This window comes from Notechis scutatus, chromosome 1 (genome assembly GCF_049901735.1).
Source record: "Notechis scutatus isolate UNSWTSFEM ecotype Mainland chromosome 1, rNotScu1.2, whole genome shotgun sequence".
Lineage (NCBI taxonomy): Eukaryota > Metazoa > Chordata > Lepidosauria > Squamata > Elapidae > Notechis > Notechis scutatus.
The window spans coordinates 144,016,031-144,033,782 of record NC_142009.1 but is presented as its reverse complement, the minus strand read 5'-3'; the positions used below and the strand labels follow the sequence as shown (position 1 = coordinate 144,033,782).

The window sequence follows — 17,752 nt, the reverse complement described above, 5'->3', positions numbered from 1 at the left end:
TGTAATCGCTTACATGCAGTATCTATGATGAAGAAGCCATCATCATTATATATCAACTCCAGCCATTTTAAACAATGAACTTCTGTGGCAACTTTTGCTAACATAATATTCTCTATACATCCACCCCTATCATGCCTGGAAACTGAACTGTGAATTTAAAGCCTTCCCAGTCAATGCAGATTATGAAATTACCTGATCTGACAATGTTTGGAGTTCCTACATGTAGGATAACAATTAGCCCAAATATATCAGAAACTCAAGGCTATGGAATGGAGAAAGAGAAAAAAAAGCAGAAAAAATCTTTGATCTCAAACCTTGGGACATCATGGCTCACACATAAATCTGATGAATCTGGCATTAGAAGCCATTAACAATATACACTGCTCAAAAAAATAAAGGGAACACTTAAACAACACAATGTAACTCCAAGTCAATCACACTTCTATGAAATCAAACTGTCCACTTAGGTAGCAACACTGGTTGACAATCAATTTGACATGCTGTTGTGCAAATGGAATAGACAACAGGTGGAAAGCATAGGCAGTTAGCAAGACATCCCCAATAAAGGAGTGGTTCTGCAGGTGGTGACCACAGACCACTTCTCAGGTCCTATGCTTTCTGGCTGATGGTTTGGTCACTTTTGAATGCTGGCGGTGCTTTCACTCTAGTGGTAGCATGAGACGGAGTCTACAACCCACACAAGTGGCTCAGGTAGTGCAGCTCATCGAGGATGGCACATCAATGAGAGCTGTGGCAAGGTTTGCTGTGTCTGTCAGCGTAGTGTCCAGAGCATGGAGGCGCTACCAGGAGACAGGCCAGTACATCAGGAGACGTGGAGGAGGCAACAACCCAGCATCAGGACTGCTACCTCCGCCTTTGTGCAAGGAGGGACAGGAGGAGCACTGCCAGAGCCCTGCAAAATGACCTCCAGCGGGCCACAAACGTGCATGTGGCTGCTCAAACGGTCAGAAACAGACTCCATGAGGGTGGTATGAGGGCCCGACATCCACAGGTGAGGGTTGTGCTTACAGCCCAACACTGTGCAGAATGTTTCGCATTTGCCAGAGAACACCAAGATCAGCAAATTCACCACTGGCGCCGTGTGCTCTTCACAGATGAAAGCAGGTTCACACTGAGCACGTGACAGATGTGACAGGGTCTGGAGGCACCGTGGAGAACATTCTGCTGCCTGCAACATCCTCCAGCATGACTGGTTTGGCAGTGGGTCAGTAATGGTGTGGGGTGGCATTTCTTTAGGGGCCCCCACAGCCCTCCATGTGCTCGCCAGAGGTAGCCTGACTGCCATTAGGTGAGATGAGATCCTCAGACCCCTTGTGAGACCATATGCTGGTGCGGTTGGCCCTGGGCTCCTCCTAATGCACGACAATGCTAGACCTCATGTGGCTGGAGTGTGTCAGCAGTTCCTGCAAGATGAAGGCATTGATGCTATGGACTGGCCTGCCCGTTCCCCAGACCTGAATCCAATTGAGCACATCTGGGACATCATGTCTCGCTCCATCCACCAATGCCACGTTGCACCACAGACTGTCCAGGAGTTGGGGGATGCTTTAGTCCAGGTGTGGGAGGAGATCCCTCAGGAGACCATCCACCACCTCATCAGGAGCATGCCCAGGCATTGTAGGGAGGTCATACAGGCACGTGGAGGCCACACACACTACTGAGCCTCATTTTGACTTGTTTTAAGGACATTACATCAAAGTTGGATCAGCCTGTAGTGTTTTTTCCACTTTAATTTTGAGTGTAACTCCAAATCCAGACCTCCATGGGTTGCTAAATTTGATTTCCATTGATAATTTTTATGTGATTTTGTTGACAGCACATTCAACTATGTAATGAACGAAGTATTTAATTAGAATATTTCATTCATTCAGATCTAGGATGTCTTATTTTTGTGTTCCCTTTATTTTTTTCGAGCAGTGTAGTTAAGCCTGATCTCCAGACTCCCAGTCATAAACTGCTATTGGAAACTGGCCAATAACGCAGTCATTATTAAAATATTTTTAAAAGATCAAAATGTGAAATTGTTACTGAGTTTACAAAGGGGTGGGAACAAAAGAGAGTAGTAAAACTCTTTGAAGACCCTTTAATTGTCTTGCACACAATCCAGATGGCAAAATTAATTGTTGTAATCATGATAGCGCACTAGTCCTTAGTTTTATTTTTACATTCAAGGTGATTCTGCACATTGAGAAGTAGTAGTCTCAATACAATTCCATATCGGGTGTGAAACCAGGTTACTGAATTATTATGCAATTCCCAGTTAAGTCTGTTTCTGCTTGCTTCAATCATGGATCAGTGAAAATTATCTCCAGAGCAAAATTATCTCTGAACACCTTCCACATCTTTGACTTGTTTAAGTTATCGATTTCATTTCTTGTGAGGAAAAGTCTAGGGAAAAGAGAAAAAAAACTAGTTCTCTTATGTAAATGATTTAAACTAATGCACAGAAAAGTACAAAATATTTTTCTTATATCACTGAATTTTGAAGTAATAGAATATAGCCTGTTTATTTTATTTTCCCAGAAAAATATTCAACTCTTCAGCAACCCTTTGGTTCCCATTAAGAATACACATGCCTGTCTCCTGCGCATAGATGGTGCCATTGTGTCTCTGCAATGCTATCATTCACCTCCAAATATTACTCATAGAAAGAATGACAAGTGTGTCACATCTAAGAAAGCTGAATTTTCAAGCACATAAAACTCATACTTTCATGAGTATTGGTACTCAGCAATGCTCATTTATGATGTCTCAAATAGATGCAATTGGGAGGGGAACCTGTATAAATGTCCCCATGTAAGTAAATATAAATAGTTTAAGAAGAGAATAGTTTTTGAAAAGAATAAAATAGCTTGAATGCAAAATAAATTCTAGCCAACGCTAAATGTATTTCCAAACATTAGCAAACAAGCAATATGAAAGATAGTTTAATAGATTAAAGAAAGAGAGAAATAACACTTGCAACATAAATTATCCCCTTGCTTAAAAACCCTCAGGTGCCACTCTAGTATTCTGGATCTCTTACATGGCAAATACAGTTATTTATCCATAGTGACAAAAACTGATAAATTATTTTCAAAAAAAGAGTTGTGAGCTTTTACTAAATAATCACATAACTTTTCTTATAGGCTTAGTAAACTTTATAAATCCATTAAAGGAAAAACAGTAATAGGAACATCTCTCTACACCGGGGTCTTCAAACTTGACAGCTTTAAGACTTGTGGCCTTCAACTCCCAGAATCCCTCCTCCAGGCATGTTAGCTCAGGAATTCTGGGAGTTGAAGTCCACAAGTATTAAACTTGCCAAGTTTGAAAACCCTTGGTCTACATGGTAGAGGCATTTTTTTAAACCTGGTATTCTCTGAAGAGTTGGCTCACACTAAGCAATATTAAATGGCAGGCCTCTTTTTCTCAACAGACTATCCCCCCAAAATACACAACCCCAGAGAAATAAAGAAACGCCTGTCTCTTTCTATGGAGACTTAAACTAAGCTTCTATAACCTAAAACCTCTTATACCCTGGCTCATAGCTCTGGGTGCATTTTGGCTTTCTTTTCCAGTACATGTGTGCTTTCAAACATCACAACTTACTGATAGTCCTGTATAAAAGCTGTGTGGAAACAAAAAAAAAAAGCACAGCCACCATAGCCTCTTGGAATATCCTACATTTAAAAAAAAAGACAAGAAATACAGTTAATGCTACTTAAACATCAAGTCATCATCACAGCCAAACCATAGAAATAACTGAAATCCATAATAAGATGTCTTAAACTGGCCACTTCTGGTCAATTTATGCAGAGAAGTCTAGCAGCTTAAAGCTGCAAAACAGAAAAGTCTGAAGTTTTTTTCAATCCAAATCAACAATTGGTCACTTTGAGGCATGTCTATATAATTTCCTTAATAACAATCTGGAAATAATTTGCCACTCTTTTTAGAGGTTTTTAGTTTGGCATTTCCTGGTGGACTCCAAAACAGGCCTACCCAGCTTAGCTTTTTAAAGTCAGCCAAGTTTCGTAGGTGGGTGTAAGATCAGCAGGATGGTTAAACCATTTAAAGATTTTGTGACTGAGATGGAATGGAATGACTATTTCAACAGTTACAAATGTGAAAGGTATGTAACAAAGTCACCATTTTTCAACTTACAGAAGTAGATTCAAATCTGACTTTCACATCATTTCTGATGACAGGACAGTTCTTCAAACCAATTACTAACAGGTCATTTTCATGATCAAGGAACAACTGAAACAAAATAGAAATACATCTTATTTTCATTCACTAAATGTTTCTCACAAAATGCAAGACTGTAATTTATTATTTCTTTTTTCATGCACTGAAATCACCACAACGGAGCTTGGAGGGAGGTTCAGCTCATTATCTGTTAATATTTCAATAAGTCTCTCCACTTCAGAGGACGAGATTATGTATGTGAGAGACTGACAGTCATATGCATATTGCATTACCCATTTTGGCTCAAAAGGAAATTTTAAGGGTAAGAAGTCATGCCATAAAACTGCCATTTAGCTCTTGAACAGATTGTAGTTCTATAACTATATAGCCACGTGCAACATTAAGAGTTCTCTATTAGTGCTTTAGGTAATAATTAGCTCTCCTTTGAATGCAGCTTTTCCTAATTTGCTTCTCAAAGGTTACTTCTCTCAGGGCATGAACATTAAAAATACATTCTTCTCTGATTCTCAGATAGATCAGTGCCACCTCTAGTTAATTTATCACTATTTGTGGGAACTTACCTGACATATAATCATCGAACAGCCTTTCTGGATGGTAGTCAAATAGCATGCTAGCTATTTTTGTAAAGAACTGCAAAAGGATCTGTTTTTCTCACAACACAGCCAAAAGGAATAGCAGAAGCTGCCATATTGCAAGTCAGATTACTAGTGTTCCTAGCATTTTCTTTTTTATACTGGTTCTCCAGGATCTCAAATAAGAAGTTTCTCCTCCTCATTTATAGACACTTCAGACTGAACTGAAACAAATACCTGGCATGCATACCACTAAGCATGGCCCATCTCACTACTTTATTCATTACTGCTTATTTGGAGTTGTTCAATCAGGGAATTCAAAGCAAGGATGCATCAGTTTCCATTGCAGTACACAGATCATGGGACAAATGGGAACTCTATCAACAAATCCTGGCCTTCATGACTGCAGGATTGTTAAATTAACATGAAGCTCTGACCTTGCAGTTTATTTGTATTGCACAATTGCATTGAAATGCTACTTCCTTCTTCATGTTTATCTTTATTCTGAAATCAGTCCCATTGCCTTTACCAACTCCTAAAGAGGGGAAAGAGGAGAATTGGAGACAAGACATGCATTAGATAAATACTGGAACCAAACAATGGAATTCATATTTTAAACCAAAAATATCCTGTGATGTTGCAAAATGATCAGCTCTTTCATCTCCTAGTCTTTTCCAATCCAGTTTAAAATGCTCTCAAGATTTATTTGGACTGTTCTGACAACTTGACTATTTAAATGCTGGGAATACAATAGTATTTATAGGTTTGCTAATCTATAATTCATTGAGAACCATCAATCAATCATTCCTAGATGGTTAAAATTTAACTTAAGGAGAGGATTCTGCAAGGGTGCATGGAATAGCATTGTTATATTAGAAATAGAAAAGGGTTAGAAAATAGGTTAGATGATTAAAGTGATAGAAAAAAATTCTATTGATGTGTAGTGGAATATTTGTTTGTAAAGAGAATAAGGCTCTCAATGATTTAAAAAGGAAGTTTAAAAAAAATTGGAAAGAAACATGGAAGATTTTTATCAGTTGACAAGATGAACTTGAATAAGAATAATAACTTTATTGACTATTGTTAATTACTATTGTTTGGTTTTTTATTTAAATAAGTAAATATAATATAAGTAAATATTTAAATAAGTAAAATATGAAATATAGATGATTAAAGTGAAAGACAACTGATATTACTAGGTAATGTTTGTTAAAAGAAATAGAAATGTAAAAGATTGTTATTAATATTAATGGCAGAGCTGTACTTGAATAGAATAATTATTCCATTTACTACTGTTATACAGATATACACAGATATTTATACATATAGACTTTTTTCTTTTAAGAATTTAGTGTGTAATTTTAAGGGAATGTACCAAGCAGAATTCGATTGAAAATAGGTATGTGTTATAAAATAGAGGTTAGAAAATGAATGTTGTAACTGTAAAGGTGCAACTTAAATTTTTAAACAAGATTTGAAAAAAAGATACAAAGATGTTACACTCCAGTCTAGTAATTACAGGGGAAAATTTGTTTTATGAGAAAAGATAATATGAAATTGTAAACAGGACAGACAAAAGTATAAAAACACTGATTAGAAAGATTTTAAAAATTAGAAAGATATCTAATTGAATTAAGAAAGGAATTAGATAATTTAAAATAAGGCTATAGGAAGTAAAGAAAGGGAAAAGCTATTGAAAAAAATGCAAAAATAGTTATAAGATATGGATTAGAATGTATAAGATAAATATATATTGAGTTTATGTCTGTATGGAGAAGAGATAACCTGGGGGCACGCTGTTCTCAAAAAAAGATATTTTATTTGTATTTGTATGTTTTGTGAAAACTTAAATAAAACTTTTATTTAAAAAAATCAGATGTTGCTTTGATTAAATTACTTAGACTTCTCCTGTGACTTATAAACATTCCAGCCATTTAATAGGGACTGTTCAAAGAGATGGTAAACTCCACTCTTTTCCCTATATGTTCCTTCTATAACTTCTTTCCAAGTTTTTCCCCCAAGTCCTTGTTTGTTTTTTAAATTCTACTTCCAACAGAGGGAGATGGGGCAGTCTGATTCAATACAACCAACAGCCTTTTTTTTGTGTGTGTGGATATGAACTGACCAGCTAGAATGGGTTCAGCAAGCTGTAAATGTCAAGAATATTCAGCCTGACCATTCACAGACCTACTTTGAAGGTATAGTACTAGTGATGGAGGGAACCGAATTGATCTAAGTGCTGATATTGCAGCATTAGCTGGAAAATCCCCTTCCTACAGCATTTTAGTGCCACTTACCTTGGATAGCATAGAGTTTTATGCATCTGATTCTGAAAGGCTTCTCTGGTGGGAGGATCAGGTTGTATTTTGATTTCAAGATTGCATAATATTCTACATACCTACTCTGCAAATAAAATGTAGGAGTGCCTTGAGACAAAAATAATTTTATAGTCTATAATAAATATAATTAAAAATTCATATCTGTATAAAATAAAAACCTTAAGGAAAGCAAATGCCCTGCTAATCCAAAGGGGAGGCTATTTGTCATGATATATGGCAAAGTTGTTGGGAAATGGAGCAAAGAGATGTTGCCCAGGAAATACCCTGCAGTTGGATGGTAGATAGGGCAACAGGCTCAGAAAGGATCTTCCAGAGTTTCTCAGGCAGTAAATGAGACAGTGGGAGAATTGTAAAACTTGCAAACTTGCAAAACTGATGTCAGCCTTATCAAGTAGCCAGGCAGGAAGCAAGATCAGATAATCTAATTCTACTTCATTGTGAAGCTACATTAATAGAAACTTGAAAATCTGAAGGTACAGCCCAAAAAACTCCCTTCTGAGCCTCTTGTCCCAACTACTATCTAGCCGTGGGATACGCTGTTTCTTATCTGACCATTCTCTAGGCAGCATCTCTTTGCCCCATCTCCCAAGGTATTTCCCATATCATTCTGATGTTTGACTTCATAAAGGGGGGGAGGGGGATTTAACATTCATGTCCCAAGTTTCACTTAATCAAAACATGACCAAACCCAAAGCTCATATAATTGAATGAAGGAAGTGAAGCAGCACTTGAGAAATGCAAGGTAAAAACACAAGATAACTATTTAAATCACACAGCTATTTTTTGCCAATCAATTGTGTTAGTTCTTTGATTCAACCTTACACATTGGCTTCATAGTACATTTTTACCTGTGATGGAGTTTCAACACCCTGAAACTTGGTGCTAGTAGTTTCATCAGTTCTTCGTTTGCCAAAGTACTCCAAACTTTCCTTAAAAATTGAGAATTATGTTACTATAACTATTGTAGCACCTTAGAGTATTTAAGAATAACTAACTAGAAATCTTATATGAGAAAAAGTGCATAACTTGGGATTGGCAGAATGCCTCAGAACTACTCATTATTTGTGGGTAGCATACCAGAGCTATACTTCAGAAAATAGATGTGTCCAAGAAAACCAACTGGGAAGAGTGGAGCAATGCTTAATTTGGATTTAGTTAAACAGTTACTGTAATACATATTTAATTATTTTCCTTTTCAGTCACATTATAAATTACAATTCATAAGCAATTTTTGGAAGAACTCTATAGGCAGCACCTAAATTAATGCCACTTTAAATAGAATTCCAGCAGACATCCAAATAATTACAAGTTGGACAATTTAGCATTTACTGCAGACAAACAGGTAAAATAGTAATCGGGGGGAACAGTTGGACACACATAGGAACAAGCCTTGCTGAAGGAATTTCACACGGTTTCAGAACGGCAATACGTACCAGGCTCTATTACATGAAGTCCTGGATATGGCAAATTCAAAGTCCTTATCAAAGATGACATTGAACAAACAAAAGTTGCATACTAGGTGGTTTGGTCAAGCCATACTGAAAGTATCCATTTTTAATCCCATTTTATATTTGGAACCCACACAGAAGAAATTATGGGAGGTAGCACTTTTCAACACAGTCTGCATAGTCATTTCACATACTTTAATTCATTCAGAAACAAGAGGGAAAATATCAACATTACTTTGGTACCTGCGCAGTCTTAAACTGGCCGGTGTCAATAAGCCAGATGCAAATCATAGTTCCAGTCCTACCTGCATCAAAAAGGGGAAATCAGTGACTTAGAAATAATGATGCTGTTGTGTTTACTTGTCCCCAAGAATGAGGCAATGACAGCATCAGTATTAAGCAACCCCACCCCTGCAGCTCCTAACAAATCTGAAAAGCACCTTCAGCCTGCACATCTACCACCAGGTGATGCAAACAGCTTTTGCAGACAGGTACTATCAGTGAATGCTAAAACTATTACAGAATTTCCATGCATCCCAGATAATGACTGATTCTCTAAGGTTTACAGAAGGGCTAAAATGACATTCCCCTTGAGCATGTCTGAAAGAGACTGGATCACTACAGTGCATTCTGCACAGGGCTATTTTTCAAGACCATGTGAGGCTATGGTCAGCACATCCCTTAACTAATACATTATCTGAAAACATTTTATCAGCCCTTCAGCATTAATGCTGACAGCTGCTAGCCTCTATGCCCAATTCAGGGCATCATTTTACATACTCTCCTGCACTATAAGAATTGTCAAAAGAGAGATCTTTGGGAATGCCTTCCAAACCAGAAAGTTCACATACCTTTCCCACCTTTACAGTGTATTACTATAACATTGCGGTTGTCCTGTTCCATCCACTTCCTGACATTGGCAGTGAATGTGAGCGTCTCCCTTAAAGAAAAGGAAGAATGCTTGTTTAAGAGCTTATCTAGATATTGCTGTAGAAAAATTAAAATATTCGATCATTTATCAGAACAGCACAAGTCCATCTGGCAGTGGAATTTCTTATAGCCACACACCATTTCCATTTAAGCTTGTTTGGGTTGCCTCTGGAGATAAGCCACATGAAGCACAAAGTTCATAGGAGAGATTTGAAGGACTTCCCACTGGAAGGGGTTTTTGCTGCTCACAATTGGAAACTAGCTGAACTTATTAACAGTCTTCTTTTCTGGGGAGTGGAGACAAACAGATTAGGCTTGGAGGGCTTTCGTGAGGAAGGGCATTTTGAGAGATATTATGATGGATTATGGGAATAGAGGATCAGGATAGGATAGCCTGCTAGAGTGGCTTGGCAAGAACCAGACTATTGAGCCCAGAGTGTGGGTGTATGGTTGGTTAATTGGCTTGTAAGGGAGGAATATGTACTGTGAGCACACCATTAAGGATGGTAGCAGGATGATCCCAGTAATGATGGGTTGAGGGGTATATGAGGAGGCCCAGAAAAACAATTGTGAGGAAGAGCAATCAATTTGATGACCATCCCTGCTTCCAGCGGGTTTGATTCTGGATTTATACTATCAGACCTAAGGTAGACCAGACTAGGAAACTGAATCATGCAGGCCAATACTACTTTTACTATAAAATTACAGTAACACAAACCTGCAACCTAAATGCATTCCCATCCACCCCAATTTATGAGATAAGAAAACATCTTGTATGAGATGTTTTCTCAGGTTACAATTTTGCCCAGGACTCAGACTTCTTTTATCTGACACTTATCTTGGTAGCAGCTCTTTCTTCTGTCCCACAAGGTCATTCCTTCTTTCTATTACATCTACTAAGGTTGTGTTAGTATTATATTATGATACGGTATTAGGAAATACATGTTACTATATTGATTGTTATTGTTATTTAGATTGCATATAATGCAGGGATGGGATTCAAATTTCTTAACCGGTTCTATGGGCGTGGCCTAATTTGTGGGTGTGGCTTGGTGGTCATGTGACTGGGTAAGTGTGGCTTGCTGACTGGGTGTGGCTTGGTGGTAACACGACTGGCTGGGCATGGCTTGTATGTAAATATTGTAAATATTTATGTAAATATTGAATTTTTATGCTTGCAAGCAAACTCATAAAATTTGCTAACAAGTAAACTCATAAAATTAACTCACAACACACCATGTATGTAAATATTGAATTTTTTATTAAAAAAAGAGCAACTTTTACCCAAAATCAGGCAAAGCAGGCAGGCAGACTGAGTTGCTCACAGAATCACAGATTCACTCAAAGATCTATATTTCTGCAATTTGCTACCTGAGTCTGCACTGAAAAATAAAAGCTTCAGTCCTAATGAAGCTTCAGCTCTGCTTTTAGATTAGCTAGAACAGTGGTCGCCAGTCGGTGGGCAGCAACCCACAGGTGGGCTGTGGAAATTTTTTGGTGGGCCGCAGAAGAAATGGCCCCCCAAAGCAATTAATCTAGGCTGCGCAGTTCTCGCACCTCCCGGCTCTTCAAGGGACCCCAGAGTCAGGTCCCTGAGATGCACGCGCTAACCAGCTCCCACAAACAGCAGGCGGCGGCAACAACAGTCCCCTCCCCCAGCGCCCACTGTTAGCTCTCCCCATTAGTTCTCTAGTTTTGAATTGCTCCCGCCTCTCTCTCTTTCCTTCCCCCTCCCCCCTGCGCCCATGTGCAGACAGGCAAGGAAAGGGAGATGGAGCCATGCGCAGCTCTCGGCTCCTCCAGCCTTCGCTGCCTCTTCCAACATCAATGCCTCAGAGATGCAGGCAAAGCCGCAACAGCGGTAGCGCCCTGAGTTGTCTTAGCATGCTTGGTTAGCTAAGAATCACCGTACCCAGAGAAGGAGGTGCTGGAGGAGGAGGAGGCAGAAGTGGAGAAGTAAGCAACTCAGGGCGCGATTGCTGTGGTGGCTTTGCCTGCATCTCCAAGGTTTCGATGTTGGGAGAGGCAGTGAGGGCTGGAAGAGCCGAGAGCTGCGCACAGCTCCATCTCCCTTTCCTTGCCTGTCTGCACGTGGGTGCGGGGGGGAGGAAAGTGAGAGAGGCGGGAGAAATTCAAAACTAGAGAACTAATGGGGAGAGCTAACAGTGGGCGCTGGGGAGGGGATTGTTGTTGCCGCCATGTGTGGGAGCTGGTTGGTGCGTGCTTCTCAGGGACCTGACTCTGGGGTCCCTTGAAGAGCCGAGAGGTGCGAAAACTGCAAGTGGGAGCATTTGGTGATTTCAAAGAACTCCTGGAACAAGGTAGATTGCCATTTTGTAGGTCTCGGTGAAAGAGTGAGCTTTGTTTTGCCTCCTTTCCTCCCCTGGTAATGCGAGAGATGCTTTCTCTCTCTCTCTCCCTCCTACCCCGCCCCCAAATAATCCCTGGCTGTGGCTGGGTTTGGCAGCGAAGTGCTAAAGCGAGCAAAGTGCTCCCAGGGACACCTTTCCTTGCCTGTCTCCAGTGAGGCTGGAAGAGCCCCCCCACAGATTTTCCTCAACTGCAGGATCTGAAAGGAGCTCCCACTTTCTCCCCCTCCCCTCCCTCCAATTAATCACTGAAGGCGGCAGGCCTTCTGTAGGTAGATGCCTGCTGAGAAGCCCCTGGAGTGGCAGCTGAGGGGCGCTGCCCCCCAAGGAGAGCAAAGCCCCCTTTCTGCCTCTGTTTCTCCCAGTGGCAGTTGCCCCGAGGCCCCTCAGCTCAGACACACCCCCACCCGCTCTTCTGTCTCTTTGGAAGGTGCCAGGTGGGGTGAGGCTTCCAGCCCGGAACATTTTATTTTGTTATCATTAAGCATTTACATTTTTGTTATAATTAAATAAGTAAGTGGTGTGTGTGTGTGTGTGTGTGTGTGTATGTATATGTATATATATGTGTATATATGTATATATAATTAAATTTATATTTAACATTAAAAAATATATTAAATATGTTAGTTTTTTTAAAAAAATTGTATTAGTGGACCTTGGGATTTAAAAGTATGAGTTTGGTGGTCCTTGAGGTCCAAAAGGAAATAATTTCCAATAATTTCCTGTTTTCTAGCTAATCTAAACCTCCCGGCACAACTGAGTTGGAACAGCTGATGGTCGGGAGGGGGGAAGAAAAATAGCAACTTATCAAAAATTAGGTGAAGGCACAACACAGGCAAGTTGGATGACCCACATGCCAGGTAAGGAGTGAGTGGGCGGAGTGGGGTGGGGCCAGCCAGTTCTCCAAACTGTGCAGAATCGTAACAACCAGTTCTATAGAACCGGTCCAACCAGGTAGAATCCCACCCCTGTACATATCCCTTTATGGCTTAGCCCTTAGTACTTCAGGTTAGCCTCCTTCAAGTGGACTTGACCTGTTTAAAGCTTCTCTTCCAGGGAGAAGCTGCTAGTATTGCTTTATTTTTAGGAAGTGATGGGGCTGAAGTCCAGAGGCACTGTTTTTCTCTGATGACCCCTGCCCTCTGGATTGGCCTCTCTCTGAAGATGAGATTGAGTCCATTGATTACAACTTTCAGGAAATAAATTAAAAGTAAGTTATTCCAGAGGGCTTTGAGTGTTAATTAATGTTGCAAGGTTCAGTGGTACAGAGTTTTAATTAATTTATATTTTATTGTGGATATTTTATTTGTACCTTATTGTGAACTGCTAACAGTTGTGGGATAGCAATATATACCATATTTTTTGGAGTATAAGACACTCCGAAGTATAAGACACAGCTAGCTTTTGGGGAGGAAAACAAGGGGGGGGGGGGAAATCTGCCTCTGTCTCTGCCTTGCAGATATTTGCCTCCTTGCAGCAAACAGCAAACAGCCTGTTTCAGCTTCAGCACAGTCTGATTAGCACAAGCAGCTGATTGTTGGTTGGATTGGCCTCCTGATGATCAGCTGTTTCAGACTGCAGGGATTGCCATAGCCTATTGCCGCCTCTGCGTGCCCCATTTTTGGCCTCCGCATCCCGTTTTCAGCCTCTGCACGCCCCATTTTCACCCCATTCCGGGCAGCAGGGATCAGAACGGGTGGAAAATGGGGCACACGGAGGCCAAAAATGGGGTGCACGGAGGCCAAAAATGGGATGCGGAGGCCGAAAATGGGGCATACTGAGGCAGCAATAGGCAATGGCAATCCCTGCAGCCTGAAACAGCTGATCGTCAGGAAGCCGATCCAACCGACAATCAGCTGCTTGTGCTAAGCAGGCTGTGCTGAAGCTGAAACAGGCTATTTGCTGCAAGGAGGCAAATTGCTAGGAGGCAGAGGCCAAAGGGTTGGGGCCAGCGGGTGGGGGGAGCTTCAGCAACATATACTGTATAAGATGCACAGGCATTTCTATACTCTTTTGCAGGTAGAAAAAGTGTCTTATACTCTGAAAAATACGGTAAATTCAATAGTTTATAGATTTTCATAGGTTATATATTTTTATAGACTATAGATATCTGCAAACTTTAATCAACTGGACTTGGTTTATTCAGCCAGTTGGTTTTATATTTAATAATTTTTTTATTTTATTTAATAAGCCAGTTAGTTTATTGTCAAATCTACATTGCAGAATCATACTTACGCTAGAGAGGGAACACTGTGGTCATCAATAAACATCCGCTCCACTCTATAATGGAAAATCTCTGGGTCATAGCCTTGCTCACCTGCAGGAAAAAATATTATACAATTATGTATATAAACAGAGACAGAGTTCCATTAGGAAGATTACAAAGCAATACTTTGGACAAATATCTAGATCTTAAATGTCCTTAAATGGTACTTGGGACACTATCCACAATTCCCTTTGGGCATCTACATAACTCCATGCTCCACCTGATTTTCTTAATATTAAAATATACACTCAGAGTTTTTAAAATGGAAAACTATGTATTTTCATCCTTCTTTCATGAATATCTGAGTTCCTTAACAAAATAAAAATGTTAAGCAACTTTAATCAACATGTTTAGTTTGGAACTAAGCCCATCTGTTCAGAAAAAAAGCAACACTAAGCCAGGGCAATATAGCATATCTAATAAAAGGAATACTAATAGCATTGGAGGTAACATTTTGGCAAACCTTTACTTTTGAAATTGATTACATTCCTGCTAGCCATCTTGAGAACAAGCAATCTTTACCAGCAATTGTTCTGCAGCAGCACCAATTGTTCTCAAAACTTTAAATGTATCTAATGCAAAAAGGCTGGCAATGTCTGATCTATAGTAAATTATATATAAATTTGATGTAAATCTGCCTCCACTCTAATTAGTCAGTGGAAGTTCCAGTTTTAACAATAGATTGGAGAAGAATTTTTTTAAATTAGCAACAAAAACATCTATAGTGCAGTTATATTTTTAGAATTAGATGTTTCAAATTACAGTATGTATTTCATCTCAGTATTTAAAATCCAGCAGTGCATGGCCATTTGAAGTGTCAATACCTATACGATTCATTAAATATACATACACAATGTTGCATGCTATTAAACTGTGTAGAAAAAAAGCAAAACTATATTTATTCCAAATTTCTACTGGAGTTGACAGGGTAGCAAACAGCAACATTTTCAACCCTCCTCCCTGCCATTATAATGAATTTTGTTGCTAACAGAAACAGTCTTCAGTTAACATCTACAGTTTTTAGATAGGTAGTTGCCTAGCTACAGGTAGTCCTCAAATTATGACCACAATTAGGACCACAGTCTTGATCATTGAATGACATAGATGTTGTAAACTTAGAAAAGTTTGATTCAACACTTGCCACAATGAGGCTTGACATTAAGAAGTGAACTGAAAAAATCAGTCTATAACCGAAGCAGTTTTTCCCTTCTAGAGGTTTTGTACCTTCCATATGTTTTGATATTACAACATAAGAATTTCAGTCAGCAAGGTATTGAACCCATCAGATGGAAACCACTAAGTTGGGAAAACATGGAACTGAGGAAAACTAAATAAAAACCATTATGTTGAAGAGGTTAAAAATGGGAATATCAATGTATCTTAAGGCTATAAACAATGAGTTCTATATCATTCAGAACTTTATTTTAAAAGGAAGCAGTTACTGATTTAGTGTGGTGTGGTTAAGATATATGATACCCAGGTTCATGTTCTCCATCAGTTATGGACATTCACTGCATACCTAGAAGGCAGGGCTAAGACTGAAGGTAGTGAATGTCCTGGTTTGTGATTAGAGCAAATGCAGTAAAAGTTTTCCTGACTGCTCCAGTTTTGGTGACCAAAAAACAAAGTAATACTTACTACAAAGATTGTAGACTTTGTAGTGGTCTCCATGTTTTGTATCCAAGAACTTTGCAACTTCCTTATAAAAAATAATAATATATTTTAATTGTCAAGGTGGCATGAATTATTACCAACTTTATATAGCTGGTTTCAGACAGAAAGTATTTCAAGGAAGATTTAAATCTCAGATAGTGTTTTGGTGCCCATATAGAGACGTAGGGCAACCTCCTACGATCTGACTTCTACTTCCATAATTTCCAAGCAGTATGCCTGAGTGAATTCTAAACACTGGTATTGCTAAAGTCCATCAATAAGCTAAAGCAGTACTCAGAGAAAGAGACAAACCGAAGTAAATATACTGCATATTCTTACAGAACAGTCCATCTGTTAATAAGCTTTTTTAATAAAAATGCTGTACCAAGAAAAATATGCCACCCAAAGGTAAGCCTAAAATTTTTCATATGCTTTAATTTTCACAATTTGCTTATCTTCAGCTGGCAAATTTCATATTTTAATTAAAAATTCGAGGGTCAGCTTATCTGTTTATATACAAGTAGTCCTTAACTTGCGACCATAACTTTCTGCTGCTCAGCAAGAAGAGTATTTTGCCCCATTTCATAACCTTTCTTGCTACAGTTGTTAAGTGAACCCCTCCAGTTGTTAAGTTATTAATGCCATTAAGTGACTCTCTGGCTTCCTCATTTGATTGTCAGAAGGTCACAAAAAGTGATTACATGATCCCAGGACACTGCAACTGTCATCAATATGGGTCAGTTGTCAAGCATCTGAATTTTGATCATGTGACTATGGGGATGGTGCAGTAGTGATGTGAAAAAAGGTCATGTCACTTTTTTCACTGCTATTGTAACTTCAAACAACCACCAAATAAATTGTTGTAAGTCAAGGACTACCTGTATATGCATTTTTAAAAAGTACTACCATATAAACCCAGCCACAGATAAGCTGCACTCAGTTTTGGGGATGCATTTTGGGGGTGCTTATCTTTGAGTATATATGGATATGTGCTTATCATACTATAGTCCATAGTGTGGAGAACCTATAATAAATCTTCATTATGTGGATCATACTGATTTTTTATTCAAAATGCAGAAAGCATTTTCGCTTTATTTGCAAACTCAAAGAATTGTAATTTTCACTGCTAAATTTGATAACTGCTGAAGGAGCCAGATAGTCAGCATTATGAGGCCTGCAGAACTCACCAATTTAAAAGAGGAATTAAATACCATTATTAACAGAATAACAAAGTTGGAAGGGACCTCGGAGGTTTTCTAAACCAGGCCCCTGCTCAAGCAGGAAACTATATCATTTCAGACAATGGGCGTCTCATCTCTTCTTAAAAGCCTCCACTATTGGAACAACCATAATTTCTGGAGGCAAGTTGTTCAACTGATTAATTGTCAGGAAATTTCTCCTTAGTTCTAGGTTGGCCTTCTCCTTGAGTAGTTATTATTTCTCATTGCTTATCATTGAAACCCATTTTTTTCATATGTTAAGTAGATGCTAAATCTATATCTGGATTCAGGCCAAAGCTTTGAGGAAAAAACCCTAAAGGCAGACTATCTTTTATTTTGCAATATAGCTTTAACTACCAAGATCTCTTTTCTTCTACAATTACCATTATTATCTCTTACAATCATACTAAAATGAAACACAGCCAATAGTAACCGGGAGTGGAGGAAAACAAAGAGGAAGATTCACAGAGTATCAGAAATTATTTCCATTATCTTTTAATCTTTAGATTACCCCTATAGGATTCCTGTAGAAAGCTTGCTGCCCAGAAGATGGAAACGACATTGCTATAACACGAGCTAATGAATAGATACAAAGAAGCGAAAAAGAAAGAAAATGTTAGATCTGCATTGTGAGACAAATGTGAGATTTTTCATAGGTTCACTACTTCGAGTAGAGTCATGTGAAAAAGTAAGTATACGTAATTGGTTTTTTTTAATGTTTTTAACATATTTCAACATACAAATAT

General features: G+C 38.9%; 1 protein-coding gene across 1 annotated transcript in view; it reads right to left on the bottom strand.

Moving 5' to 3' along the window:
- Nucleotides 1–1,222: 1,222 nt before the first annotated feature.
- LOC113412653 (phosphatidylinositol 3,4,5-trisphosphate 3-phosphatase TPTE2-like) overlaps nt 1,223–17,752 on the bottom strand; it is a 44,051-nt gene continuing 27,521 nt past the window's right edge. Inside the window, exons 8-18 of the mRNA XM_087947686.1 lie at nt 17,518–17,582; nt 15,772–15,832; nt 14,103–14,184; nt 9,420–9,508; nt 8,812–8,873; nt 7,969–8,049; nt 7,079–7,184; nt 5,219–5,316; nt 4,165–4,260; nt 3,613–3,683; nt 1,223–2,409 (exon numbers count right to left, since the gene is read on the bottom strand). Of these exons, the coding sequence (XP_087803812.1) occupies nt 2,307–2,409; nt 3,613–3,683; nt 4,165–4,260; nt 5,219–5,316; nt 7,079–7,184; nt 7,969–8,049; nt 8,812–8,873; nt 9,420–9,508; nt 14,103–14,184; nt 15,772–15,832; nt 17,518–17,582 (914 nt within the window). The 3' untranslated portion in view covers nt 1,223–2,306. The remainder of the gene's footprint in view (nt 2,410–3,612; nt 3,684–4,164; nt 4,261–5,218; nt 5,317–7,078; nt 7,185–7,968; nt 8,050–8,811; nt 8,874–9,419; nt 9,509–14,102; nt 14,185–15,771; nt 15,833–17,517; nt 17,583–17,752) is intronic.